The sequence below is a fragment of the Monodelphis domestica genome, chromosome 2 (genome assembly GCF_027887165.1).
Source record: "Monodelphis domestica isolate mMonDom1 chromosome 2, mMonDom1.pri, whole genome shotgun sequence".
Classification (NCBI taxonomy): Eukaryota; Metazoa; Chordata; class Mammalia; order Didelphimorphia; family Didelphidae; genus Monodelphis; species Monodelphis domestica.
In genome coordinates, this window is record NC_077228.1 from 258,455,788 (window position 1) to 258,483,742 (window position 27,955).

General features: G+C 41.3%; 1 protein-coding gene across 3 annotated transcripts in view; it reads right to left on the reverse strand.

Moving 5' to 3' along the window:
* Positions 1-27,955, reverse strand: part of DNAH2 (dynein axonemal heavy chain 2) — a 149,141-nt gene that overhangs the window by 38,245 nt on the left and 82,941 nt on the right. For all 3 annotated transcript variants that reach the window (XM_007483167.3, XM_007483168.3, XM_016430831.2), the window contains exons 27-52: positions 23,332-23,488; positions 23,044-23,126; positions 22,721-22,901; positions 22,243-22,381; positions 20,330-20,547; positions 16,865-16,966; positions 16,307-16,432; positions 14,575-14,685; positions 13,289-13,477; positions 12,893-12,996; positions 12,629-12,818; positions 11,029-11,209; positions 9,554-9,681; positions 8,849-9,001; positions 8,397-8,522; positions 8,017-8,235; positions 7,366-7,483; positions 7,049-7,185; positions 6,535-6,672; positions 6,265-6,423; positions 4,282-4,434; positions 3,931-4,022; positions 3,447-3,645; positions 2,904-3,128; positions 2,015-2,119; positions 982-1,170 (exon numbers count right to left, since the gene is read on the reverse strand). In XM_007483167.3, the coding sequence (XP_007483229.1) occupies positions 982-1,170; positions 2,015-2,119; positions 2,904-3,128; positions 3,447-3,645; positions 3,931-4,022; positions 4,282-4,434; positions 6,265-6,423; positions 6,535-6,672; positions 7,049-7,185; positions 7,366-7,483; positions 8,017-8,235; positions 8,397-8,522; positions 8,849-9,001; positions 9,554-9,681; positions 11,029-11,209; positions 12,629-12,818; positions 12,893-12,996; positions 13,289-13,477; positions 14,575-14,685; positions 16,307-16,432; positions 16,865-16,966; positions 20,330-20,547; positions 22,243-22,381; positions 22,721-22,901; positions 23,044-23,126; positions 23,332-23,488 (3,922 nt within the window). The remainder of the gene's footprint in view (positions 1-981; positions 1,171-2,014; positions 2,120-2,903; positions 3,129-3,446; positions 3,646-3,930; positions 4,023-4,281; positions 4,435-6,264; positions 6,424-6,534; positions 6,673-7,048; positions 7,186-7,365; positions 7,484-8,016; positions 8,236-8,396; positions 8,523-8,848; positions 9,002-9,553; positions 9,682-11,028; positions 11,210-12,628; positions 12,819-12,892; positions 12,997-13,288; positions 13,478-14,574; positions 14,686-16,306; positions 16,433-16,864; positions 16,967-20,329; positions 20,548-22,242; positions 22,382-22,720; positions 22,902-23,043; positions 23,127-23,331; positions 23,489-27,955) is intronic.

A 27,955-nucleotide genomic window follows, 5' to 3' on the forward strand; every position in this document is an offset into this window, starting at 1 on the left:
TGTATCAGACACTGTGCTAAGTACTTTTATTTTTTGGTTAGATTTATCTAGTTCTGGTAGGGGAAGGTTGAAGTCCTCCACTAGTATAGTTTTACTATCTATTTCCTCCTTTAGTTCCTTTAGTTTCTCCTTTAAAGACCTGGATGCTATACTATTTGGTGCATATATAAATTAAGTACTGATATTTCTTCATTGTCTATACTGCCTTTTATCAGGATGTAATTACCTTCCTTTTCTCTTTTAATCAGACCTATTTTTTCTTTAGCTTTGTCTGAGATCATGATTGCTACTCCTGGTTTTTTTTGGTCTCCATTGAAGTCCAATAGATTTTGCTCCAGCCTTTTACCTTTATTCTGTGTGTGTCTGTGTGCTTCAAATGTATTTCTTGTAAACAACATATGGTAGGATTCTGTTTTTTAATCCACTCTGCAATATGCTTCTGTTTTATGGGTGAATTCATCACATTTATATTCACGGTTATGATTACCATCTGTATTCCTCTCTATCTTGATTTCCTCTTTTAATCCTGCCACTGAGTATTTTACAAGTATTATTTCATTTTACTTTCACACCACCACTAGGAGGTAGATGCTATTATTATTCCCATTTTACAGCTGAATGCACACTGAGGGTAGGTGACTTGCTCAGGGTCACATTGTAAGTGTCTGAAGCCAAGTTTGTACTCAAGTCTTCCTGACCTGTATGCCATCTAGCTGCCTCAAAAATGGCCAATGGGGATTTGAAACACAAGCTAGAACAAGGAGTTGGTTTAAGATTTGCAATGCATTTTACAAATAATATCTTGCCTAGTTGCTTCTAAGGATAAATAGCAGATTGGAGAGGGAAAGGGGACTAAACTGAGCTCAGTCCTCTAGAGAAAAGTGGAAGAGATCTTTGGGTTGGTTTGGTCTACTTTGATGGGTATGATACTAATGTTGAAGAAGCAGAGCCACATTTTAGGAGGGGCAGGCTTATTTTCACCTTAGAAATGTCTCGAAGGTTGAAGAGGTAGTGAATCTTGGCAGGTGTGGGAAGGAAACGTTGTACCACAGTGTTGTAAAGTTCTAAAGTAGCTTGAGTCACCACATTCCCAATGGGCTTTACTTCTTCCTCAAAGTCCTGAAGCTTCTGGTTGATCATAGTACCAAAGATGCGGATTATCTGGGATTCCTGAAGACACAGAGTATTGATCCCTTGGGTCTTCCTTTCCCCAACTGTGATTATCTTCTGCCCAGTATTCCTGATCCTTTCTCTAGTCTTCCCAAGATCTCCCATCTCACCACAAGATGATGGGTTGACTTAATAGGATTTAAAGTTAAAAAAAAAAAGCTGGTCCTGCTACATGTTACCTATGTGACAATGGGCATACAACTCAAATAGGCATGAGGAGTGATGGGTAATTTAATGGACTGCCTCCTAATTAACTATTTACTAATTAGAGATATCTTGGGATATTCAAGGGAGAAGCTGAATAATGCACTACTAAAAATGTATTTATTGATCTGCCCAACTGAGCTTTGGAGTCTCTGGTTAATGAGAGGGCTATTGACCTATGTCACTTTATTGATTATGATGCTGGTCTAATCAATAAACTGATATCATCAATTAACTAATATTTCTTACCCATAAAAAAATGTGAGGTCAGACTAGATGGCCTTTAAAGTCCCTCCTAGTTCTCTACTCTAAACCCATTCATGATCACTGGTGCTGAGGAATGTTTTAATGGGACTACTCCCTCTTCCTGGGACTACAAATCCCTGCTACAACAGTTCCTAGCATGTATCAGACAACAACCCAAACCCTCCCACTTTATAAGACCCAGTATGCAACTCTTCCCAGCTTTTTCAGTTGCTTGTTGGTCTTCATTCTCTACTATCCACAGGGCTCAAGGGTCTCTTTCTGCCAACTACTCCCAATAGGCAGTAACAGTTTAATATTTCACCTTCCTTTTCCTCTCTCAGATCTGTTTCCCTCCCCCCCTTCCCTCATGATGAGAACTCAAAAATTCCCTCACTGTGGGAAAAGTCATGTTGATAAGATGGAATCTACTCTGAAGTCTCGAGGAGATGACTGTCCTTCCACCTCCTGGAGGGCCCATGGCAGCCATTAGGAACATGTCCTGGTGTAAGCAAGATGAAGAAGAGGGAGGTTGTGAGAGAGATACTTTGGGGATGGGTGAAGGAAGGAATTTGAAGAAGAGTAAGAAAAGGTAGGAGGAGGGAGTGAGAGAGGGACAGGAAGTAAAGAGTCAGACTGGAAATGGGAAAGAGTAATGAACTATGAAGGGAGGATAAGATAAAGACAGGAGAATTATTATGTGAGTATTTGAACCTGAATGCTAGAGAGAACTGGGATGGAGCCATCTTCCTATATTGAGTGAGGGAAGAAAAAAGAAGTTGTGTCTCAACCCAATGGCAGAAAAGGAGGAACAGAAAGTAAGATGATTAGGTTTTCAAAAAGAAAAGGGGCATTTTTTCATTTGTGTTTAGTTAGCAAGTGTCTCCTCCTACCTGTTGCATTGGAGTTGACCACCAAGGCAGCAGGAGATAGCCAACAGAGCAAAATAATGGTTAAAGCAAGAGATAAAGGACCTTTGGATATTGGTAAGAATCAGAGAGACAGAATTCTGGAAGGACAATGGTGATTGGAGAAATAGATTACAGAGTTAAAGAACTGGGAGAAGGGTGTAAACTGAAGACTGAAGATTCCTTGGTCTCTGAGGGAAGAGAGTTGCTTAGATGCTTAGGTCCTAAGAAAGGGAAATTCTGAGAGTAGGTCACTTAGGTATGGTAGAGGAACAGGGGTTAAAGAGCTAAATAAATAGTGCAATTCTGAGATAGTGCAGAGATTGAAGAAATGTTGGAGAGCTGGAGGCATGAGTATGAAGGCCCCAGGATACTCACTTTGATATACTTAATTGTTTGCTTTCCCCGGTCATACCAGAAGCCATAATCAATCCAGAGGCGCAGTAGCTCCAAGGGTGGCTGAGAGCCAAATGTGTCCTTGGCTGGCATGTTCAAGTCATCCATGAATGTGATCATGCTCTTGCCCCCAAATGGTACATAGACACCCTTTGTTCTCTTCTCCACACGGCTTTCAATGATGTTTTGCACATTGTTGGATGTGGTCTGTGGGAAAACCTTGGGATAGAGGACTGGGGTGCCAAACAAAGAAGGTGAGGGCATTGGTGCAAAGGAGATCCCAGGGATGAGAGGCTTAAGTCTCTGAGGAAAGTAAGAGCTTGGCGATCTTGAGGGCCTTTCTTATATATTTAAGTCTAACATGAATATTTTCTTAATTAGACTGTAAGTTTGAGGGTAGTGACTGTGTGGTCTTTTAACTTTGTGTTCCCAATGCCTAGTGGAATGGTTCAAATATACAAAGCAATTAGTAAACATCTATTGAATTAAATTGGATTGAGTTGGCAGCTGGATTTTCCAACTAACCTGAGCAGACATGTTGACGGTAAGCACAGCCCACTGGCTGGTGGGCAGGGTCTGCAGGACGCTTTGAGCAATTGATGTCTTGCCTGTGCCCACAGGACCAACCAACAGGATAGGGTTTTGGCTGGATACGAGAGCACTCACCAAGTGGTTGTATCGGACAGTGTCTACAGTAGGCACCATGATCTTATAGAAGGGGGCACTGTAAAAGAGAGAATCAGTTTGAGACTGATTCTATTTCATTACCCCACTTTGTTTTACTCATTTTCAAGCCCTAGCCCATGCATCACTAAACTTGGTCCCAAGAAGAGCCCCAGGATGAAGTCTTCACTCTAGAGAGACCATTTTGTGTTTCAAGATATGCCCCCTTGTTTTGGAACCAATATTCTTCTCAAGACCTTTACCTTTACTTCTAGTCACCACATTTTTCTCTCAACAGCTTGTCCTTCCCATCCCATCCTGCCCTGATCCCACAGCCTGCCCTTACTTTGGGGGATACCGCCAACTCTTGGGCAACTTTTCCTCAAATGATATCCAATTCTTCATCTTGGGATCCACAAAGTACTCAAACACTGTATCCTAGAACCAAAGACAGATTATCTGTCAGGTTTAAAAACCTCTCCCCAGCTTTCCCATTTTCAATTTTAGGGCTCATATTCTAATTAAAAAACTATGAGATTAATGAAAGAGAAAGCTGAAAGCTGAGAACTGGGAGGTCAGACACTTGCTTTTCAAGCAGTCTTATAAGTAGAATATAAAAGAGGGTTCTAGATGGAATGCAGAGAAGGAAGAACTGAATGTTTCAAAACAGGACCTTTAAGTTCTTGGGTTTGCTGACCTTGTTGGGAAAGGATCCCTCAATCTCCCGGAGGTAACTGTCTATCTTCTTGCGGCTATCTTCATCCACAGAAGCACACACTGACCAAATAAGACTGAATATAAAGTTCATCTCCACCATGGAGACATAGTTTTCACTATCAGCTGGGTTTACCTAGGAGGAAGGAAATGGTGTTAGAGACATGGGGGATGTCAGGAGACCTCCCTAACCTAACAACCTTTGGAAGACCAACATGTCATATAGCTATAGAAGTTTCCTTCCTTGCCTTGTTCTCTTTGTAAAATCATATACCTATCAGTTCAAGATTGATGCATCTAACACTTTTTGAATCTGAGAAGATGTTCTCTTGTGATTTCTTTGAGGGCAAGGCCTTTCTGTGTATTCTTAAGCACATAACACAGTGCCTAGAACACAGTAGGTGTTTAATCGATGCTTAATGGAACAGCTAAGGGGCTCAGTGGATAGAGATCTAGGCCTGGAGAGAGGATGATCCTGGCTTCAACTCTGGCCTCAGATACTTCCTAGCTGTGACCCTGGGCAAGTCAGTTAACCTCAGTTGCCTAGTTCTTACCACTCTTCTGCCTTGGAACTAATATTTAGTATAAATTCTAAGAAAGTAATGGTTTTAAAAAATGCTTATTAACTGACTGGCTAATTTCTCTGAGGAATCCTTTGAGAAAGAATAACTGCTAATACCTTGCATACCACACATAGGCTTAGGCCTGAAGGTACGGCATATGTATAAGCTGACAACATCCACTGGGCAATGTTTATGATATGAAAGGAGATAACTGTTGCCACTAAGGATATAATTTTTGAATGGCTAAGGAAAACATGTAATTAGAACACAGGAGGTCCCAGAATATTCATTGTAGAGACTGGAAAAGGGGAGAAATAAAAAATAACTACCCTCCAAAGTTGTATCTGATTGGCCTTGATAGAAGCATGTAGGTAATAGCAGAAAGATTCCCTCCCCATCAGGCACAACCAGGATCATACATACAGGGAGAAAGGCAGATGGGGACCATTTATCCTAGTGTAACAGGGGTCTGGGGCATATTTGGATCGCCTGAGATAGCATCTGTCCGGCACCTGTGCAGATACTTTGCTAAGAGGGACCTGCTTTTTGTAGAAACATGAAGACATTCCCTGTCAACCTATCATGTGGTTGAAAGGAACTATTTTCATTGGTTGTGTAGCTATAATTGTCAGCATCTTCAAAATAGTCAAAGAAAAAGGTGACTTCTTCACCCTCAGTGACACCATGAATCATTTTGGGGGCCATCTGGCCCTAGTGAGGAGAAGGAAGGAGGCCATCCAGGCAACATGGAATCACTATTACTGTGAGTAAAGGAGTCATATCTCAATGTCAGTAAAATGAAAGCTGGTGCTAACTCAACTCAGGCCATTTGAAAGATGCAGACAATTCTGGCTATGCAGTCAATGGGAGGGGAGGGGGAAGCTCCTCCCAACCAGGTAGTAAACCAATACAAAATGTCTAGGCATGCTCCAATCCACCCAATTCTCTTGGAATGAGGTCTCGAGTATCTTCCTTATGGATGACATCATATTAGCAACATGATAATGTCTGTGTATGTACCAGATACTATCTCAGGAAACCTTGGCAAGTGCTAGATCCCCACTAAACTGATAATCAAAGCCCAACAATATTCAAAATAAATTCCTTTGTCTGGCTTCTTCATTTCCCATTACAAACTTTCCTTTCAACATCTTCCTTTCACAACTATATAATTCCAGCAAAAATAATCTCACTCTTTTCCATAGGCAACTTGTTCACTCCTGTCTCTCTAGTTTTGTAAAGACCATTCTCTTCCACTTGGAATGCCTTTTTCTCTTCTCATTGTCTACCAAAATTCCTCCCCCTTCCCTTCCCAACTTAGCTCCAAACTACCCTTCCTCCATTCAAGGCCACCTTCCTTTACTAGTGTAAACTATGGTACACAGAGGAGGCTGCCTTCTTACGCCATTCTCTGGTGTGGCTAGAGCTGAGAAGAGCTTGCAGAGGGCAATGATGCCGCTGTATTCAGGGAGAGGAATCAATTCTTGACAGTTTTCCTTCTTAAAGGTCAATGTTTTGTTGATGAATTTGTCAAACATCCGTTGGAGTGGCTCTACCTCACCCTGGATTTGTAGGGAATAATTAAAAGATCCTGGTTTTACTCATTCTTGCTTCTTTTGTGTTACCCTTTCATCCTCCCAAATAGCCTTTCCTTGCTTTCATTTTTTCCATACCGCTGGTCTCTTCTCTAGCCAGGATTGAACATAAGGTTTCCATCCAAGATCGCCATAATCCGTATAAACCATCCCACATCGAGACACAGTGGCTGGGGAGGCCACAGCCAAATTCTCCACTTCAAACAATAGAGACACCTGAGAACACAAAAAATTATGATACCCTACCTACCCTTAGTCTTCCTTTCATCTTATCAGACATAGAATCCAAGTATCTTTGCTTCTAATCTCAGGGTTCAATATATATTGGCCCCTGGGCAAATCACTAACCTCAACTGACTTGACTCCAAATCCCAAACTTTCTTCTGCCTTGAAGGTAAAGGTGTTTTTGTTTTTTTTTTTAAAGGAAGAGATCTAGAAATATTTGTTGTATAAGTATTTTTAAATCTAAGTATACTGCCTCTAAGTACAACTCCTTTTCTCTTGGGACCTAGAAATTCTACTCCAAATTCCTGCTTATCTCCATGAAAATTCTATTTCTTGGTGTCCCAGGCATCTTACCCCATCCACATACCTGCTCAGGCATGGAGATACGTTCTCCATTGATAAGAGTTAGCACCTTGTTGTCATCCATGACAGAATTCATGCTCTCAATCCATAATGTGTCTACAGGGCCATCAAAAAGGATCCACTTCTCATCTGGCTTTTCATCTTGGTAAGAGAGAGAAGATGGGAGCCTTTCATCCAGTATTCACTCTCCCCAAGGCCAAAAGCATATATTTCCCTCACCCCATACATGTCCCATCCATTCTTCTCCTAGATTCAAGTATGAAGTCCCAAACCACTCCCCTCCAAAAAATAAAATACTTCATTCCCAGCTTCTTCAAGTACCTGCACAGGCAGTTCGCATAACACTGGACAAGATACCATCTGACCATTCATTAGTGTTGAGGTCATATTCACCATATAGCTCTCCTAGAGATACTGCCTTAGGGTTTAAAGGATACTCCTAAAAATCAGAAGGTTTGGGGGAAAATAGAGGGCAAATATTTTTAGTTATTCTTTCATTTTCAGTTCACTTAATTTTCATTATCTCTGTCTCTTGGTTTTCTTGAAATTCTAGATAAAATTCTATCCCTTATGGAAAGTCTTTCTTGATCTCTCTTAATTTTGGTCCCTTTTCTCTGTTGATTATTTTCCACTTTATCCTGTATATAGCTTATTTGTACATCACTGTTTGCAAATTATCTCTCCTATTAAACTGTGAGCTCCTTGAGAGCAGGGACTGTCTTTTGCCTTTCCTTATGTCCCCAGTGCTTAGCACAGTGCCTAGTACATAGTAGGAACTTAATGTTTATTGACCAACTGATCTCCAGACCTCCTAATTCCTAGCACTCCATTCTCTTTTCATAGCCCTTGCTCTCTATTCCAAGACCCATGCATAGCTACTCTCTTCAAGTTCCATATTTCTTCCCCTCAAGTTTCCATTGTCTTCCCACTACCTAGACATCTGCCCTTGGTCCTACTCCCTCAGTTCCATGCCTTAACAATGTTGAAGTTGGGGTCCCCAGCTTTGCAGAGGGTGGTCAAGGATGCTTGCAGAATACGCCAGGTGACTGTCTTGGCACTGCCTGTGCAGCCCACAACCATGGAGGAGTGACGTGAATTCTTAGTTTCATATAATTGGATGACCTTGGTCATAGTGAATGGTGTGTTCTGTAGCTTCATCTCCTGAAGTTCATGCTCAATTGTCTCACGAAGCTGAAAGAGCAGAAAAATGGGATAATGTGGGTGATAATGATAAAGTCTTGGCAGGTCGACAGAGGCTTAGGCCACCATATCTAGAGATACAGAGTTCTAGTTCTAGTTCAAGGAGTAGAGGGAGGTATTCATACCCAGGAAAGTGTTAGGGAGCAGAATACCTTGCCATAGTCAATGACTGGAAGTTCAATGTTTGGGAAAAGGTCCTGCACAATTGCATTAAACAATGGCACATCTACTGAGGTTAGCTTGGCAATGTTCATGTCCCTCATGGAAAGCAGTAACACCTAGAAGAAAAAGGCAGATAGAACATTATGCTTAGAGAGCAAAACCTGAGAACCCACTAAATCCTGCTATCCAAAGGTCAGGGTGATCTCTGTAATGAATATGGACTCAGGGAGCACCATTGAGATTGAGTAGAAGCTGAATTAAGGTTCTTGGGGGAACAAGGAAAGAGCAGATGAGAGGCCAAAGGCCAACAGATAGTGGAGCTAATGGGAGGGACAGAGTTAATAATCCTGAAGAGAGAAAGTCACAGACTCTCCCGAGGAAGGGGTTAGGATCAATGCCTCTTCAGGGTAAGATTTAAGAACTCTCTTTATGCAGAACTCACTTCTTCATCAGCCAGATCAGGCTGCAGTCGTCGCTTCTTGCCAGCAAATCGCAAGAGAGAGGTGAGGGCTCGAAGGCCAAAGTCATAGTGGTCCTGCTTGGAAAGCTGTTGCACAGCCAGTGAGTAAAGTGTGTACACTTTCTTAGCCAGGACCTGGAAGAGACAGCCAGAAGATGTAACATATATCCTTCCAGCACTATGACACAAGTAGAGATAATGGTGTGAGGGGCTAGACCTTTAGTTAGAATAGGAACTTACTGGCAGAGTACTGAGGGGAGGGGACAGATCAGGCCTGCCAAACATTCTTGATATCATTAGGGGGAGGTTTTTCCTCCTTGCTTCATGTACACATGCACAAAACATCAAGGGGTAGCGAGGTGGCTGAGTGGATAGAGATCCAGGCCTGGAGACAGGAGGTCCTGGGTTCAAATCTGACCTTAGATACTTCCTAGCTATTTGACTTTGGGCAAGTCACTTAGCCTTTACTGTTGTTCTGCCTTGGAATTGATACTAGTACTGATTCTAAGACAGAATAGATAAGGGTTTTTATTTAAAATAAATAACCCCCCAAAACTCCAACTCATTATGGGATGGGGTGACCACAAAACCCAGACATCCTAGAGAGTGGTACTGCCAAGGAATGAGAGATGAAAAGGAGGTAACCTGACCACAGGACTACAAGGTGGGCTCTGCTGTTAGGCATACCTTGCAGTTGCCAAAACCTTCCCCAAACAGAATGATCTCTGCAATGAGAGTGGAATCAGGCACCACCATGGAGATGGGACGAAACATGGACTTCAGGTTGTCAGGAAGCTCCGTTCGACCAGCATAGCCTGAAACAGAGTAGGACCCAATCCAGCCTCATCTCTTGCCCCAAACCTATCTATTTAATCAACCCAAAATTTATTCCCTTCTCTATCTCATACCTGATTCCATCATTTCCATTCTTCTTTTGTTCTTAGTATAATTTTTGTCCCTCTCATGTCCCTGGTCCTCTCTCTACTTCTCCCTGTGACCTTATCTTTAACTTTGATCTCAAGTCTTTATCCTGTAATCCAGGCCCACAGTTGCCCATTTCTTACATTTCTATCTATAGTCCTAACCTCCCTTTGACTCTAGCTATGTGACCCTTTTAGCTTCTAAAACCTTTTCCATTTATGCTCTTTCCCAGAGTCTTCTTTGATAACTATCCCTAGGGCAGTGATGGTGAACCTATGGGTACCAACGATGGCTTGCAGAGTGCTTTTTGTGGGCACACACCTGACACTCACCCCTCCTCCTCCAGAGTTGGTTACTAGAAAGGCAGAGGGACTCAGATGGAGCTGCTCCCCTCCCCCTCTCCCCTGTGCCTGATGATATTTTTTCCTATCCCCCACTCCTCTGCTCAGCAGCCCAATGGGAGCTCATAGAGGGTAAGGTGGGCAGCTCATAGGTAGCAGAGCTGGAGGGGAGTAGAGCATTCAGACCACCCCCCCCTCTACACTCTCTGAGGACATTGTTCATTTCAACCACCCCCAGCAGCCCAATGGGAGCACTTCCTCCCTCCCCTGTGTGGGGTAATGGGGGGGATACCCAGCATTCAGTGGGGGGAGGGACACACCACTTGATCTGGGTGGTGGGGGCAGGGCCTGGCACTTCATCTCTAAAAGGTTCACCATCACTACCCTAAGGTACACTTCTGGTGAGCTCTGTGCTTTGGGGAACCCAATACTGTTGCAGTGCCTGGGAGCTGGGTTGTGGCTTAGGAGAACATCTAGTGGTAGAAGGTAGAGTTTGTTAGTTTGTACTAAAAAAAGTCTGAGAATACACGTGTGTATTCATATGTGAATATATACATGTATACATGTACACACAAATGCATAACAAGTATACATATATAAATATGTACATATTAAATTAAGCTACTAAATCCTTCAATGCTACTCCCAAAGCAAAATGAGAATATTTTTCTTCCCTATCAGGCTACATATTTGCCCCTCCAAGGCTGCCTTTGACTATTCCTTTAAACTAACTTCACTCATATAAGGGGGAGAAGAATATGCTCAGAAATGGAGGAAATACAGGGTGCTTTATCCCTCTAAGGGAAGCCCTGTGCAATTCCTAACCCCTCTTTTCCCTTCCTTCTACCAGGATTCATAGTAATGAAGGTCCCACAGGACCAGATTGATTTCTCCTCTCACCAGGATTCATAGTAATGAAGATCCCACAGGACCAGACGAGATTGATTTCAAAACCCTCAAAGAGGAATCGGGTGAGGCCAGCTGCCAAGGCTGAGAGGATGGAGAGGATCTGCTGGGCCACCACGGATAGCACCTCTATGTTGATTCGATTAAACTCATCAAAGCAACCCCAAGCTCCAGTCTATGGGTAGGGAGAAGAATCAAGTGGATCAGGGAGTTTTAAAGTCTCCAGAAACAGAAGAAGAAAAAAAAAACTAGTGGAGGAAAAAGAATTAAGACCAAGAAAAAAAGGGCTCAAGGGAATAGAAGTTCTACACTGATGAGAAAAGCCTAAAAAAGAATCAAGAGGGAGAAGTCATTAGAAAAAGGATAGAAGAAAAGGAGGTAACCAGGTTGGAGCAAATCCTCCACTGGTTTAAAATATTCCCATAGTAACACTTTAGTGGATAAGACTGCCTGGGGGGACTAAGACCTTGGAGGATAAAACATTTGATTTGAGAAAACTTCTGGGCAATTCTAACAATAGAAATAACCCTAGAGATACATTTGGGGCAGAAGACACAAGAAAGGAACATTTGAGGGTAAAAGGAATGAGGCTGAGGAGAATTTTCTAGGGGAGAAAGAAATCAGAAGCCTTTTTAGTAGGGAGTGGGACAGAACATAGAATATGCGTTTGGATGGGTATTCTAAACCAAACTGTTAAGCTGCTTGTTTATTTTTATCCAAGAAGAAAAGGGTCAAAATCAGCAAGTAGTGGAGGGATCTACGAGAAAGAACACTGTCCACATTGAGGAAAAACTGTGGGAGTAGAAACACCAAAGAAAAACAACTGCTTGATTACATGGGTCAAAGGGGATATGATTGAGGATGTAGACTCTAAACAAACATCCTAATGCAAACATTAAAAAAAATGAAACAAAAAAAATCAGCAAGTAGATTGTTTAAAACTAGCTTTGCCTACATTATAACTTTGCTTAGGATGGGGCTAAGGAAAATTAAAGCTAAACTTTTTCTTTTTCTTTTTTTTGTTTTGTCTAGGTAGATATCCTAGCTCAGGAGGTTTCTTCCTTTCTATTTTTTTTTTTTTAAGTAAGCTTTCTGTCTTAGTAACACTCTTAAGGCAAAAGGTCCAGGGCTAAGCAAACAGGGTTAAGTGACTTGCCCTAGGTCACACAGCTAGAACGTGTCAGAGGATAGACTTGCACCCAGGTAGTCCCTACTCTGGGCTTGGTGCTCTATTCACTATACCACCTAGCTGCCCTTAAAGCCTTTACCACAGATTTTCACAGATTTTATAAAGCTCTCTCTCTCTCTCTCTCTCTCTCTCTCTCTCTCTCTCTCTCTCTCTCTCTCTCTCTCTCTCTCTCTCTCTCTCTTTCTCCCCCCCTCTCCACCCCCTTCCTCCCTCTGTCCTCTGTCTCTTTTTGAGTCAAATAGGGTTAAGTGACCCAAGATTACATGGCTAGTAAGTGTCTGAGACTAGACTTGAACTCAAAGAGATGATTCTTCTTGCCTCTAGGCCCAGCTCCCTATCCACTGTGACACCCATCTGCGCTCCCCAACCCAGGAGGTTTTTTGCAATAGGAATGGGAACTCTAACCTGGGCCAGCCCCGAGTACATTCGACCCATGGACTTATAGTCAAGACCTTCTGAACAGTTGACCACGATGACATACATGCCCAGGGCTTTGCCAAGATCTTTGGTTGTCTCTGTCTTGCCGGTGCCGGCCGGGCCTTTGGGTGAGCCTCCACGGTGCAGATGTAGGGCTGTTGTCAGAGTCATGTAGCACCTGTAGGGCAGGTCTGGAGATGAGATCATGCCCTCCCTCACCCCCAAGTGCCTCGTCCCTCCTTGACGGCCTACCTGTCTGTCAGTGGAGTGATGACAAGCCGACCAGAATTCCCTAAGTACTCATAGCCATACTGGAACTGTGTGTTGGTCTGTCGTATTATACAGTCATCAAGGTCCTGGGGGAAGATGGCCTGGTTTAGAGGCAGTTCCAAAGCTAAGTGGGGGGGTGGGGAGAGTGAGCTCGATGGGGCTTAGGAGCAGTTAGAGCTGAGGAAAGGGCTAAAGGCACAAATAGGGGAAGAGATGAAAAGATGAGAAGTTATGGATGACTACTAAAGATGGGGGCTAATTTAGGGGATTTCTGATAAAGTTAAAGGGTAGATTTAAGTGAAACATTAGGTTAGAGAACTAGGATAAAATTCTAATATCAGGAATAAATGTGAGGGGGACAAGTTAGAAGTATGGCACCTTTTCCCAGTAGAACCGGAGTTGGCTGAGCCACTCGAAGGCATTGACGTCCATAAGGCCACTCTTATAGAGCTTCTCAATCACATCCCGGGCATGAATCTCTATGGTGACCAATGCCACAATCTTAAGTCGGAGGATCTTGGTCAGATTTCCCCGGATAGCCTCTGAATACTTGTTTAGGACTGACACCTGCGATGCCAGGTAATGTGTTATGTTGGGAGGGAAGAGGGGCATGGGGTAACCGAACCTAAATATATCTCCATATAACCCCACATCCATCTTAACTCCAACTTTGCTCATGATCCCAGCACAAAGAGTTTGTGTATCCCAGCCAAAGTTTGAACATATACCTCTTGGAAATCAGGGTCATGTGAAAACAAAAGATATCAATATCTATCTATATAGATAGCTATATAGATATATCAATATATGTATACATATCCCTATCCACATACTATATTTTATATATAACAAATATATAATAAACCCTTGCCTTTTGTCTTAAAATTGATACTAAGTATTGGTTCCAAGGCAGAAGAGTGGTAAGAGCTTGGAAATAGGGGTTAAGTGATTTGCCCAGGGTCACACAACTAGGAGGTATCTGAAGCCAAATTTGAACCCAGGACCTCCTAACTCCAGACCTAGTTCTCTATCCACTGAGCCATCTGCCCCTGTATACACATATTTAAAAGAAAATTATATCTCTTTATGGTGTAACCATCTGTCAGGGAAGTCTTGAGCCCTTATTATACATAACATACAGCCTGATATCACGAAATAAATAACTATATGGCATTCAACTAAGTGCATTTATCAAAAGTAATATTAAAAGGTATCACTGTTTCTTTCACTGTTCATCTTGTACTCTAAATAGCTACCTTGCCTACTCCTAGTTCTAACTCTGATCATAACCTCCTATTCAATCTTAACCCTAACTTGTTTTTTTAAGGCAAACAGGGTTAAGTGACTTGCCCAGATCACTAGTATCTGAGGCCAAATTTGAACTCAGGTCTTCCTGACTACAGGCTCAATTCACTGTCACCTAGCTGCCTTTCAACTCTAATAACCTAATAATTAACCTAATCAACCTAATGACCCTAATAATAATTTTAATACACGACTTTCCATTTCACCATCAGACACAATCCCAGTCCATCTTGAATTTACATTAGCGTTCTATTCACTAATCCAATGGCCATATTCCAACCCTCCAGGCCTAGCCAAACCCAATTCATCAGTTCCCCATTCTAATTCTAAGTCCACTCCATGCTTGAAGAGTTCCCTACCTGCTTCTTTCTCATGACTTTGAGGACTTTCTTGTCAGAACGTTCTTTAGCTACCTGCAGAGATTTGGTAACATCAGTCGTCCACTGGATCTGACTAGATGTAATCACCATCTAGAGTTTATTGGGATAGGAGGAAAGAAGGGTCAGAAGCCCCGAACTCTTGTGTCTACACAACCCACCCAGCCTATCTCTAAACTCAATTCTCTTATGTCATAGTGGGATTGTACTTGAATCACTGAATTTCCACTAATAAATGACTATTGACTGATTGACTAGAAGTTTAGTCTAAATTCTAATCCTGGCTCTACCACTAATTCATTGTCATAACTTTAGGCAAGCTATTTTTCTTTCCTGGACCTGAGTTTTTTCCTAAATGGAAGCTGAATTTAAAAATCCCTAAGGATCCTTCCAACACTGATGTTCTATCAAGTAAGCAAACATGTTCTGGGTACATGTGCAAGAAGCTGGAGAGGACCACTAAGATTTGCTCCCCAAGAATTAATTTCTACACAGGTCTACATATTCTTTTTTTTTTTAAACCTTTATCTTCTTCCTTTGAATCAATACTATGTATTGGTTCTAAAGCAGAAGAAAATGTTCATCTATATCTGAGGTTTTAATAGAAAAAGGTGTTATATTTCATCAAAAATTTGTTCTTTATCTCTTGTGGTTTTTATTTTTTTGTGATCAGTATGGTTTCACAGGGGTGAAACTATGGCCCAAACTATGGCCCTTGGGCCACATGCAGCCCCCTGAGGCCATTTATCTGGCCCCCATCGAACTTCCAGAAGGGGCACCTCTTTCATTGGTGGTCAGCAAGAGGAGCACTGTATGTGGTGGTGCTGCAAAGCACAGCATCACTCACGTACAGTACTACTTCCAGTGACATGATCCTTTGTGTGGGGCCTTGTTCTGAGAGTAATTGAACAAGTATGAGGTGCCTCGCAAAGGATTATGTGGCTACACAATGGAAGACATCAGCAGGGTAAGAGGCTATCTGGGGGAGGGGATTCTGCACTGTGTATACTGCTGTCCAGTACAGTGGTGGCAGTGATGGGCCTGTGCAAGGTGTGACAGGCCCATCACAGCCAATGCTGCAGCCTCCGATATTCCAGGCAACAGTATACAGATTTTTTCATAGTATTTTTATAGTCTGGCCCTCCAACGGTCTGAGGGACAGTGAACTGGCCCCCCCTGTGTAAAACGTTGGGGGACCCCTGGGCTAGGCAATGGGGTTAAGTGATGATCACACAGCTAGGAAGTACCTGAGGCCAGATTTGAACCTAGGTAGGACCTCTCATCTCTAGGCCTGGCTCCTAGTCCACTGAGCCACCCAGCTACCCCCAGGTCTACATATTCTTTTTTTTTTAAACCCTTACCTTCTGTCTTGGAGTCAATACTGTGTATTGGCTCCAAGGCAGAAGAGTGGTAAGGGTAGGCAATGGGGGTCAAGTGACTTGCCCAGGGTCACACAACTAGGAAGTGGCTGAGGGGGTCTACATATTCTTAATCTACTCTCCAAAGATGAGATGCATGGTCATCTGAAGGGATAGGGAGCAGAGAAAACATCTGAGAGGTATGATGCCTAGATTCTGAGAAAAGTTAGCAGTGAATAAGGGGAAAGAACAAGACACCTGAATGTAGGGAAGAGATCAGAGGCCTATTTCCTCACTTTAACTCTAATCCCTTCACCCCTCTATTCTTAGTAGGTCTGAAACTTAAACTGATTCACCTGGCCAGGCCAGTCCTTCACCCACTTGTCTCGCTTGCTAAGAAATTTTTTGAGGGCAATGCGGCAGTTCCGAAGCAGGTCTCTCAGGGTGTTTCGCATGGCACGTTCTACATCACAGAGCCAACCCTGAGCAGGAGAGTGAACAGAAGATGGGGTTCAGGATTCATAAGGCCCAGGAGGGGATGAGAAGCAGATCCAGGGGACATCTGGGGGATCTAGGTCTTAGGAAGGGAATAGAATCTTGGAATAGGTGAGGGGGGCACAGAGCTAAAGCTTAGGGACAGGGCCTGGTGGCAAGAGGAACCTAGACAGGAATAAAAAGCAGTATGTCTGGGCCTATGGCAGAAATGGAGGCTGGGAGGGAAGGGTTAAAACCTAGGGCTGAGGATGAGCCCACGTGCTTGGGGGACCCATGAAGGGAAACCATCCATGGCTTATCCAAGCTGTTAGAAAACAATGCTACTTCTTTTGCCAGAGCTGCTCCATCTCTAAAAAAGTCAAGCAAAAGGCTGAGCAAGGAGAGGAGTTGGCTTGGTTTCAAGGCCTTTCCTCACTTACCTCAACAGGCCCTTCCAAAAGTACAGCATGGAGAAAATCAATATACTCTCCATCACCAGAAAACATTCCTATACCTTCCCATTTGCTGCTGACTCCACCCATCTGTGAAAAAGAGAGGCCAAGAAATGTAACATTCCTGAGGACAAAGGAGCTAGGACTATAATCAAGAATCACCTACCCAGCAAAAAATCCCCCTTCAGGGAAAAAATGGGCATTCAGTGAAATAGAGGACTTTCAAGCATTCTTGAAAAGACCGGGGCTGAATGGAATATTTGACTCTCAAATATAAGACTCAAGAGAAGCATAAAAAGCTCAACAGGAAAGAAAAATCAAAAGAGGCTTAATATAGTTTCACTGTTTACTTCCCTTCATGGGAAGATGATTCTTGTAACTCCTAAGAACTTTATCATTATTAGAACAGTTAGACATAGAGGACAAAAGTGTGAGTTGATTATGATGCTATGATATATGAAAAAATGAAATTAAGAGGTGAGAAAGAGGAATGCATAAGGAGAAGGGGGCAAATGAAAAATAAAATAGGATAAATTATATCACATATAAGAGGCAAGAAAGAGTTTTTATAGTGGAGAGGAAGATGGGGAGGTGAGGAGGAGAGCACTTGGACCTTACTTTCTCTGGAATTGACTCAAAGAGTGAAGAACATACACACTCAGTTGGATATAGTTGGATATCTTATCCTACAGGAAAGTAGGAAGAAAAGGGAATAAGAGTGGGGCTGATTAAAGAAAGGGCAAATTGGAGGAGGTGATGATCAGAAGCAAAACACTTTTGTGGCTAGACAGAATGAAAGGAGAGAGAATAGGATAAATGCGGAGGGAGTAGGATGGAGGGTAAATACACAGTTATCAGAATGGTGAAAAAAATGTTGTAAATCTCTCTAATAATATCAGGTTGGCTAATATGTCAGAAAAGGAAAATGACAAAAGTTGGTGGAGATGTGGGAAAAGTGAAACATTAATGTACTGTTGGGGGAGTTGTGAACTGATTCCACTATTTTGAAGAGCAATTTGGATCCTGGACCAAAAGGCTGTAAAACAATATATATTCTTTGACCCAGAAGTATCATTACTAGGTCTGTAACCCAAAGAGATTTTTAAAAAAAGGAAAAAGGACCAATATGTACAAAAAATATTTAAAGCAGCTTCTTTGTGGCAGAAAAAATTGGAAAGTGAGGAGATACCCATCAGTTGGGGAACGGTTGAATAAGTTATGGTAGATCATTGTAATGGAATATTCTTGTGCTATAAGAAATGATGAAAGGAGGATTTCAGAAAAACCTGGAAATACTTAAACAAACTGATGCAGAGTGAAGTAAGCAGAATCAGGAGAACATTGTACATGGTTACAGCAAAACTGTACAATGAATAACTGTGAATAACTTAGCTATTCTCAGTAATACAATGTTTCAAAACAATCTCAAAGGATTAATGATAAAAAAAAAAGTCATCTGCTTCCAGAGAAAGAACTGATGGAGTCTGAATCCAGACCAAAGCAAACTTTTTTCACTTAAAAAATTTTTTTTGTTCAAGTTTCCTTCCACAAAAGAATTAATATGGAAAAAATTTTACATGATTGCTCATGTAGAATCTGTATCACACTGTTTACCATCTCGATGAGGCAGACAATTTGACACTAAAAATTTTTTTAAAAGGGGCAGCTAATACATGTCAGATCTTTGGGAAAGGAAAGATTTCAAGACCAAGCAAGAGTTAGAAAAAATAAAAAAATGTAAAATAAATAATTTTTATTATATTAAATTAAAAAGGATTTGTACAAACAAAACCAATGCAACCAAAATTAGAACAGAAGCAACAAATTGGGAAAACATCTTCATAACAAAAACCTCTGACAAAGGTCTAATTGCTCAAATTTATAAAGAGCTAAATCAATTGTACAAAAAATCAAGCCATTCCCCAATTGATAAATGGGCAAGGGACATGAATAGGCAATTTTCAGATAAAGAAATCAAAACTATTAATAAGCCCTTGAAAAAGTGTTCTAAATCTCTTATAATCAGAGATGCAAATCAAAATAACTCTGAGGAATCACCTCACACCTAGCAGATTGGCTCACATGACAGCAAAAGAAAGTAATGAATGCTGGAGGGGATGTGGCAAAATTGGAACATTAATTCATTGCTTGTGGAGTTGTGAATTGATCTAACCATTCTGGAGGGCAATTTGGAACTATGCCCAAAGGGCGATAAAAGACTGTCTGCCCTTTGATCCAGCCATAGCACTGCTGTGTTTGTACCCTAAAGAGATAATAAAGAAAAAGACTTTTACAAGAATATTCATAGCTGTGCTCTTTGTGGTGGCAAAAAATTGGAAAATGAGGGGATGTCCTCAAATTGGGGAATGGCTGAACAAATTGTGGTATATGCTGGTGATGGAATACTATTATGCTCAAAGGAATAATAAACTGGAGGAATTCCATGTGAACTGGAATGACCTCCAGGAATTGATGCAGAGTGAGAGGAGCAGAACCAGGAGAACATTCTACACAGAGACTGATACACTGTGGCACAATAGAATGTAATGGACTGCTCCATTAGTGGCAATGCAGTGATCCTGAAAAACTCAGAGGGATTTATGAAAAAGAACACTATCCACATTCAGAGGAAAAACTGTGGGAGCAGGAACACAGAAGAAAAACAACTGCTTGTCTACAATGGGTGGAAGGGGATATGACTGGGGATATAGACTCCAAATGATCATCCTAGTGCAAATATCGATAACATGAAAATGGGTTTTGACCAAGGACACATGTAAAACCCAGTGGAATTGTGTATTGGTTACGGGAGGGGGTGGGAGGAGGGGAGGGAAAGAATATGATTCTCATATCCAAGGAATAATGTTCTAAATTGACTAATTAAATAAAAATTTCCAAAAAAAAATAATACATTTAAAAATTTTTTAAATTTAAAAATTTAAAAGGGGCAGCTAGGTGGGTCAGTGGATTGAGAGTCAGGCCCAGAGATGATGAGGTCTTGGGTTCAAATTTGACCTCAGACACTTCCTAGCTGTGTGACTCTGGGCAAGTCACTTAACCCCCATTGTCTAGCCCTTACCACTCTTCTGCCTTGGAACCAATAAACAGTATTGATTCCAAGACGAAAGGTAAGGGTTTAAAAAAAAAAGAAGAAAAATTAAAAAGCAAATGTTAAAAGTTGTTTTTATATGTGATTGGGGAAAAAATAAAATATCACATTTTTTCAAAAGAGAGGACTTCATCTACCTCTCTCTTATTGGGCATTTGGGCCCAAATGAAGCAAACTCCCCAAAGACTCATCCCTAAGCCTAATAGTGTCTTCATTCATCTTGGAAAGTCTTATCCATCAGCTTTTACAGCATCATGAATATTCTCTAGCTTTCCGGAAAGGAGATGACTTTTTTTGATTTGGCACCTCCCTACCCCCATTTTTATTTGGCCACCAGTGCTGACCTTCTGCATCCGTAGTGACTTGATGTTGTCAAAGCATTTTTTGAGGTGGGGTTGCACAGCTTCAGGGTTTCGGGACTGACCCAAGATCTCCAGTAGATCATCATTGGACAGAAAGTAGAAACGTGGGAAGACATGGCGCTTAGTCTCTAGGTACATGTCCAAAGACCTCTGGATATTTTCTAAGCCTGAGTTCATCTCTGTCAGTTTATCCAAAAGGCCTGGGGAGAAGATCAATGCGTAGTCTCTGCTTTATAACATAGATGTAAATAGCCCCAACTCTTTCCACTTTGGCAAAGACCTTCATTGCTGGGAGTTCAAGTGGTGGCTCTTCTAAGTCATTCAAAACAATGGCTACCATAGTGATTGGAAGCTGTAGCTCCTACTCCCCAGGATATCATTTCCCACCCCAGGCCCTCCACACCCTGCCCCAATTTTCTGAAGACAACATCAGTCCTTGGGATAACTGTCTCTCATTCAACTAAAACAACTGTGTCATCCCAAAGCCTGGTGAGAATCAAGAAATTCTGTCCTTCCCTAGACCTGGAAACCTTCTTTGCAGTTCTCATTCCCATACATCAATGATGAAGCAGGACTACAATTTCCACCATCCCTTAAGGGTCCTCAAAATTGGAGCAAATAAGTGTTTTCATAACAGGACTAGTGTTAAAATGCCCCCCTCAATTTGGTTAGTTGTTTGTTTGTTTTATCTCCTTTTATCTTCCTTTATTCCTATCTCTCTGAAAAAGATTTGAGAAGGTGTGAACTGGAATAAAATAACCTTGGTGTCAAATTTTGAGAGGCAGAATATTCAGTCAGCTACAGTCTGTAAGAGGCTATTTAAGGGTTCTGTGGATAGACAGCCAGGCTTTAGGTCCTTAGTTCAAATTTGGCCTCAGACACTTCCTGTGTGACCCTGGGCAAGTCAATTAACCCCCCTTTCCTAGTCCTTACTTTTTTTTCTATCTTGGAACCAATACTTAGTACTGATTCTATGATGGAAGATAAAGATTTAAAAAAAAAGGCTATCTGAACTGCTGAAAATTTTAGAGAAATGGCTGAAGAACTTCACACATTCAAAAAAAGGAATTATTTATAGGCTAAGTGCTTAAAAATACTAAAGTACATGTTGTTGTTCAGACATTTCAGTTGTGTCTGATTCTTCATGAACCCACTTGGTTTTCTTGGAATCTTTGTACACACTCACACAAAAACCCATACAAACTAGTAGAATCATTTACCATTTCCTCCTCCAGCTCATTTTACAAATGAGGAAATGGAGGCAAACAAAGTTAAGACTTCTCCAGGGTCACCCAACTAAGTGTCTGAAGTCACATTTGAATTCTAGAAGTCTTCCTGAATCCAGGCCCTGGGCTCTATCCACTGCCCCAGGACTAAGGTATATAATTTTTGTCAATTGCCTTGTATAAACAACATACAAATATTTATGCATGTGAATGGACAGCACTTTGAGTTTCTTTTGATGATATACTTTTAGTCTTTAGGTGCTCTTTATTCTCTAACCCTGGGAAATGATACCTTTTTGGATTTTGTGGAAACCAAGGTCAACTTTAGTAATATAGATTAGGGCTCTCTGGGCAGATAGGGAAGTTCGGTGGCTTGTAAATTGTACATTATAGATGGCAACTGCTTCACCTCTAATTATTGCATATCCAGTTTGGGACTGTGAAGGCGGAGGGCCTAGAGCAGTGGTTCTCAACCTTTCTAATGCTGTGACCCCGCAATACAGTTCCTCATGTTGCAGTGACCCCAAACCAAAAAATTATTTTGGTGGCTACTTCAAAACTGTAATTTTGCTACAGTTATGATTCGGAAGGTAAATACCTGATATGCATTATGTATTCTCATTGCTACAAATTGAAAGGTTGAGAACTGATGGCCTAGAGGGTCCAGACCTGGATAATGGGTGCTCCGGAGGGCGTTGGTGTCTTTGTTCATCCGGTCCATTATTGTTTTCCAGTTCTGGTTGATTTGGTCAAAAGAGGCTGATTCTTGGGGCAGCTGCTTACGGATGTCCTCGCCTAGAAAAATGTTCTAAAGGGACCAGGATTGAAGTAAGTCATTGCCTCTTAAATCTCTACTCAGGTCTGAGAGGGAAGGAGGAAGAGAGGAGAGTTGAAAGAGCTAAAGAATTTAAAAGCCCACTTCAAGTTTTAGGGATGGAACTATGTATCTAAGCTTGGGTTTAGTGTAGGGAAGGTAATGAGAGTGGAGATGGGAACGGGAATGACCATAATGAGGAGCATCAGGAAGGGGACCTAGGGTAAATGCTAAAGCTTAAGAAGTCAGACACCCAGAGAATGGCTGGGGGGTAGGTGTGGAGAAGAGAATAAGGACAGGAAGAGAAATGGGGATGAACGCCTGGTTTCTGACCTCCAGGTACAACCACTGGCGCTGAACAGTGAGCACCATCTCAATGACCTCTAGGATGAGGGAGAGGCAACGTTCCCAGAGATCTACCTCCTTTTCAAATGCTTTGACAAAACGTGATGCTTTCATGGTGGACAGAGCCACCTGGTTATCTTCTAATGCCTGGAATACATCTTCTGTGCCTCTGGGATAAAAAGAGACATATATGTCCCATTTTTATTGGCCACACCTTATTCCCAATGCACCAACCCTGATTCCTGGTTGCTAGCTTTCAATTCCTTTTTCTAAGGCCCTATTTTACCCTCTGGCTTCTGGCACCATCTTACCTAAGCCTGTGGTGGCCCTTGTCTTTGTAGGGCACTATGTCCAGCTGGGTCACATCCCAGGTCTTGGCAATATTTTGTAATGCCTACAGAGAGAAAAATGGAAAACTTAAAAACTTAGTTGCCAAGGAGAACGATGAACAAAGGACAAACCAAAGAATAAGAAACCAAATGCCTGGATTTCTAGGAGAGGAAGGAGACAGAGTAGCTGAGGAGGTAATGGCTTGGGGGTGGTGGGGAGAACACAGTGTACAACTTCGGGATGAGTGGTCAAATAGCCAGGTTCCATACCACTTCTATTGCCAGCTCTTTGGTGGCTGAAGCAGAGATTTCCCCAATCTTTTCCACATGTTGATCCATTCCAAGCTCCACAATCTGTTCCAAGGTGAAGCTATCTGATTCCTGATCAAACACCCTCTGAATCTCATCCTTCACCTGGTCCCAGTGCCTAGAGATCAAGGAGGGAGCCAAGAGCCATGAACAACAAAGTATTTCTATGAGAAGCTTTAAAAATTGATCAACATGTCCACCTCCCCAAGGTATAAAAGACTTTTTATAATAAACATATTCATTCAAGAAATATTGATTCAGCGACGACTATATGTACACAGAACTGTGTTAGGTACTGTGAAGGACACAAAGATGGGTAAGATGCAGTTTCTGCCCACCAGAGGGGTTAAGAGTGAAAAAAAAACAAAACCTAACTACAATACAATGCAGATTAAAGTGTCATTTGTGTGGTTAAACAGCATACTATGGGAATTTATAAAAGGGAAAGATTATTCCTGGCTGGAATGATTTAGAGAAAGTTTTGTAGAAGAGACAGCATTTAATCTGGATCTCAAAGGCTGAAGAGGATTCCATGGGTCCTGGGTGGGGATGGAGGGCATTTTAATTAGAAGGTATTGCATAAATAAAAATGTATGGAACTGAGATAGAAGCAAAGCACATTTGGTAGATGATGATCAGGAGTCACTTAGGGGAGTAGTGAGAAATATAGCAGCAACAGGTTGAGGTCAGACAACAGAAGACTTTGGATACCAGATCAAGGGGTTTGGACTTCGGTCAGCAAAGGGAAACATTCAAAGCTGTTGAGCAAGAGAATGACATGACATATATTCATGGTATAGAGGAAAGAACTCTGGAATTAGTTTTAGAAGACCTGGTTGTAAATCCAATTCTGCTCCTTAATAGTTGAATGATCTAAGATCATAGGGCATCTATGTCTCAGAATTCCCATCTGTAAAAGGGGGATGCTAATATGTTCTACTTAAAGAAATTTTATGAAGATAAAAAGAGATGTTTGTTAAAGTTCTTTGAAAACTATAAAAGTAGGGGCAGCTAGGTGGCTCAGTGGATAGAGAACCAGGTCTGGGTTCAAATGTGACCTCAGGTACTTCTTAGCTGGGTGACCTTGGGCAAGTCACTTAACACCAATTTCTTAGCTCTTATCTCTCTTCTGCATTAGAACTTGTTCTTAGATTCTAAGACAGAGGGTAAAAGTTTAAAAAAAAAAAAGAAGCTAAGGCTGAGGTGAGATAGATAGATGTGAGATAGCCCATCTAAAGGCAAGAAATTGGGAGATGGAAAATGCCAAATTAGGGAAACAGAAAGTTGGTCAAAGTGCCTTGATTACAAAAGACTTAAATATCAGACTGAAGACATTATATTTCATTCCTGAGGAGATAGGGAGCCCCTCAAAGTTTCTGAGCAGAGCAGGGACATGGCCAGACTTGTACCCTAGGAAGGAAGGTCATCCTGGCAGCTGCATGGAAGATGGATTGGAAGAAATACAAACAGAAAAAGTGATTAAGTGGCTACTGAAGCAGTTCAGGCAGGAGGTAATGAAGGCTTTTATGAGGACACAGACCATGAGAGTCAAGAGAAGGGGACTGATATGAAAGGTGCTATGCACACATGATGGACAAGTCTTGGCAACTGTTTGGATAGAGGCAAAGGAGAGAGAAGAGTCAAAGGTGGGAACCTGAGAAGGTGATAGTCTCCTCAAAATAAATGGAAAAATTTAGAGGAAAATAAAAATTTGGAGAAGATGAATATCATTTAGGACGAGTTTAATCAGAAACACCAGTAGGACATCCAGGTGAAAATGTTTAGCAGGCAGTTGATAATACATAACTAGAGTTTGGGGAAAAGATTATGATTTAGGAGAGAGATTTGGGAGTCATCTACTTAGAGATGATAATTGGGCCCATGGGAACAAATGAGTAAAGTGATGCTTTAGGAAGATTAATTTGGGGATAGCAAACAGAAAGAACTGGTTAGGAGAAGAAAGTAGAAGCAGAGAGATCAATTAGGAGGCTATGATTTAATTTTAAATTATAATATAATTATAATTTTATAATAATAACATCCTCCATACCAGAGGTATCAAAAATGCTGTCTACAACACTTCTAAGTGGGCCTGAACCAAGTTAAAATGTAATTGGGAAATATTTAACAAAATAAATAAAATACATCACAATGCAGATAATGTTAATATGTGGTTTTCTAAGTTAGGATGCTGCCCTCAAGGACTCAGTTCTATTTGGATTTTACCCTACTTCTCTATACTCCCTTTCGAGCCTCTTCTCATATTATTTATTCTTCTCCATATACCTTATACTGCAGACTATAATTAATTCAATAACTATTATGTCTGAAGAATACAACCTGGACTTCTCCACCTTCCTATCTCTCTTTAAGCTTATTACTGTTCTTAGAACACCCTTCCCTTTTACACTTTGCCTTATAAATTAAAATCCATCTCAAATGTTAACTTTGCCATGAAACCTTTCCTGGTCCAGGGAAAGAATCCTTTCCTTTAGACCTCACTTTGCTTTGAAAGCCTAGGTTCAACATTGAGATTCAGTATCAATATTATCTAAGTAATCATACCCTCATGCTCCTAATCTATGGATTCTCCTGTGAACATTAGAATTTGTCTTGTACCTAGGTCTACAAAAGAAGGGAGAAGTAAATGAGTGTTGTAGGCAGTATGTTTGATACCTCTGGTATGGAGAATGTTATTATTATATCATATTATAATTTTAAATTAAGAAAGAGAAAAAAGGAAGAAGAGAGAGAAAGAAGAGAGGAAGAGAGAGAGAAGCAAGCCCTTGGCCTCTTATGCAAGCACTCAGGGTAACAAGGTATCAAATATAAAATAAACTTTATTTAATTCAATGGCAAGTGCAAAAGATTCATTTTGTAGTTGTTCAGAAATTTCAATTGTGTCTGATTCTTTGTGACTCCATTTATGGTTTTCTTGACAAAGATACTGGCGTGGTTTGTTGTTTCCTTCTCCAGATCATTTTATAGATGAGGAAACTAAGGCAAATGGGATTAAGTGATTTGCCCAGGGTCTCATGGCCAGATCTGAAGTTAGGAAAAGAAGTCTCCTGACTCCAAGCCCAGTGTTCTATTCAACTGTGCCACCAACTAGACACCAAAAAACTCATATCTGAGCCCATAAATAATCAAGAAAAACTTTTTTTTTTCTAGTGATCCCACCTTCCCCAGGGACCTTTTAGAGTTCATATGTTCCATAATAATAGTGAAAGATTAGGTATAGGTTATTTCTTCTCCAGGCTTCTGCTACTTAGGGACTCTACCAAAGAAGAAAAAGATCCTCTAGTTGGCTCTTATCTATTTTAGTTCTATGCCCCTCCATGGTAAGTTTGCTCTCTCTTATGGGCCAGAGAAATTCTTCTGCCTATGTTTTGGGGTGAGAGATCTGTTTTTCCTTCTGTGAGACTGTGAGGTAGGAAGTGGAAAAGGGGAGGAAGGTTTTTCTCTTTTTTTTTTTGGTGAGTTCTCCTTGCCTCCTTTTAAATGCCAAATCAACAACCAGCCAAATTGTATGAATATTATCAATTTTTTGATCTAGGAGCCAATAATAAAAGTCATAGGTTCAAATGATTATATACAAATGCCTAAAGTTTAGGAAATACGCGCGTAAGAGGAACTAGAAAACTCAACAGAAAAAAGTAAACTTTATCTCATACAAATCACTAAGAATGGGTGACTAGGGATGGGCATATATTTGTATGATGCTTTGTTCATGAATTTGTGGTGCCATTGGGACCATGGATGGAAATATCCAATACAGAGCTCAGTAGAGAAGTCTGGCCTAAAGAGATAGATTGGCAGAGGGCAGCTAGGTAGCCCAGTGGGTAGAGAGCCAGGCCTGGAATCAAGAGGACCTGGGTTCAAATGTGACCTCAGATACTCCCTAGCTGTGCAACCCTGGGCAAAACACTTAACCTGGCTCTTCTCCCTTAGAAGCAACACAGAAAAAAAAATAGATTGACAGTAAACTGCATAAGAGGTAATATTTGAGGTTAAGGGAGTAGAGGAGAGAAAACATCTACAGAGAGAGTGAGAGAAAGGAGAAAGAGGCCCAAGGAGAACACACTAGGAAATGTCCACATTTAAATGGCAAGGCCAAAATCCAATAAAGAAGTCATGAAAAAAGGATCTTAAAAGTTGTGTCATGTCTTGACATTTCCCTTGATATTTTTCAATAGTCAGTTCAATAAGAAAAGAAAGGAAAGGATGGAAGAAGAAAAGGGGAAAAGAAAGGCAAAGGAGAGAGAGTCCAAAAGGGATGGAGGAATAAAAGGTATCAAATGTTTCTGAGCTCAAAAGAATGAAGACTGAGAAATAGACACTGGAGGTGGTGATTAGGAGGTCATAAGTGATTTTGAGACAGTTCTTTTGGACTGTGGTGAGGCAAAAGCCAGGCTGAAGGGAAATTTAGAAAAAAGAGGATGGTTAAGAAGTGAAGACTACATCTGTGGACCACTCTTTCAAAAGTCTGACTAGAAAAGGAGGTCTGGAAGAAACCACCCAATCCTCTGGTCTCTGGGGTGATCTTAGGGAGCCCCACAGAACTAATTCACCAGGGGATAATGGC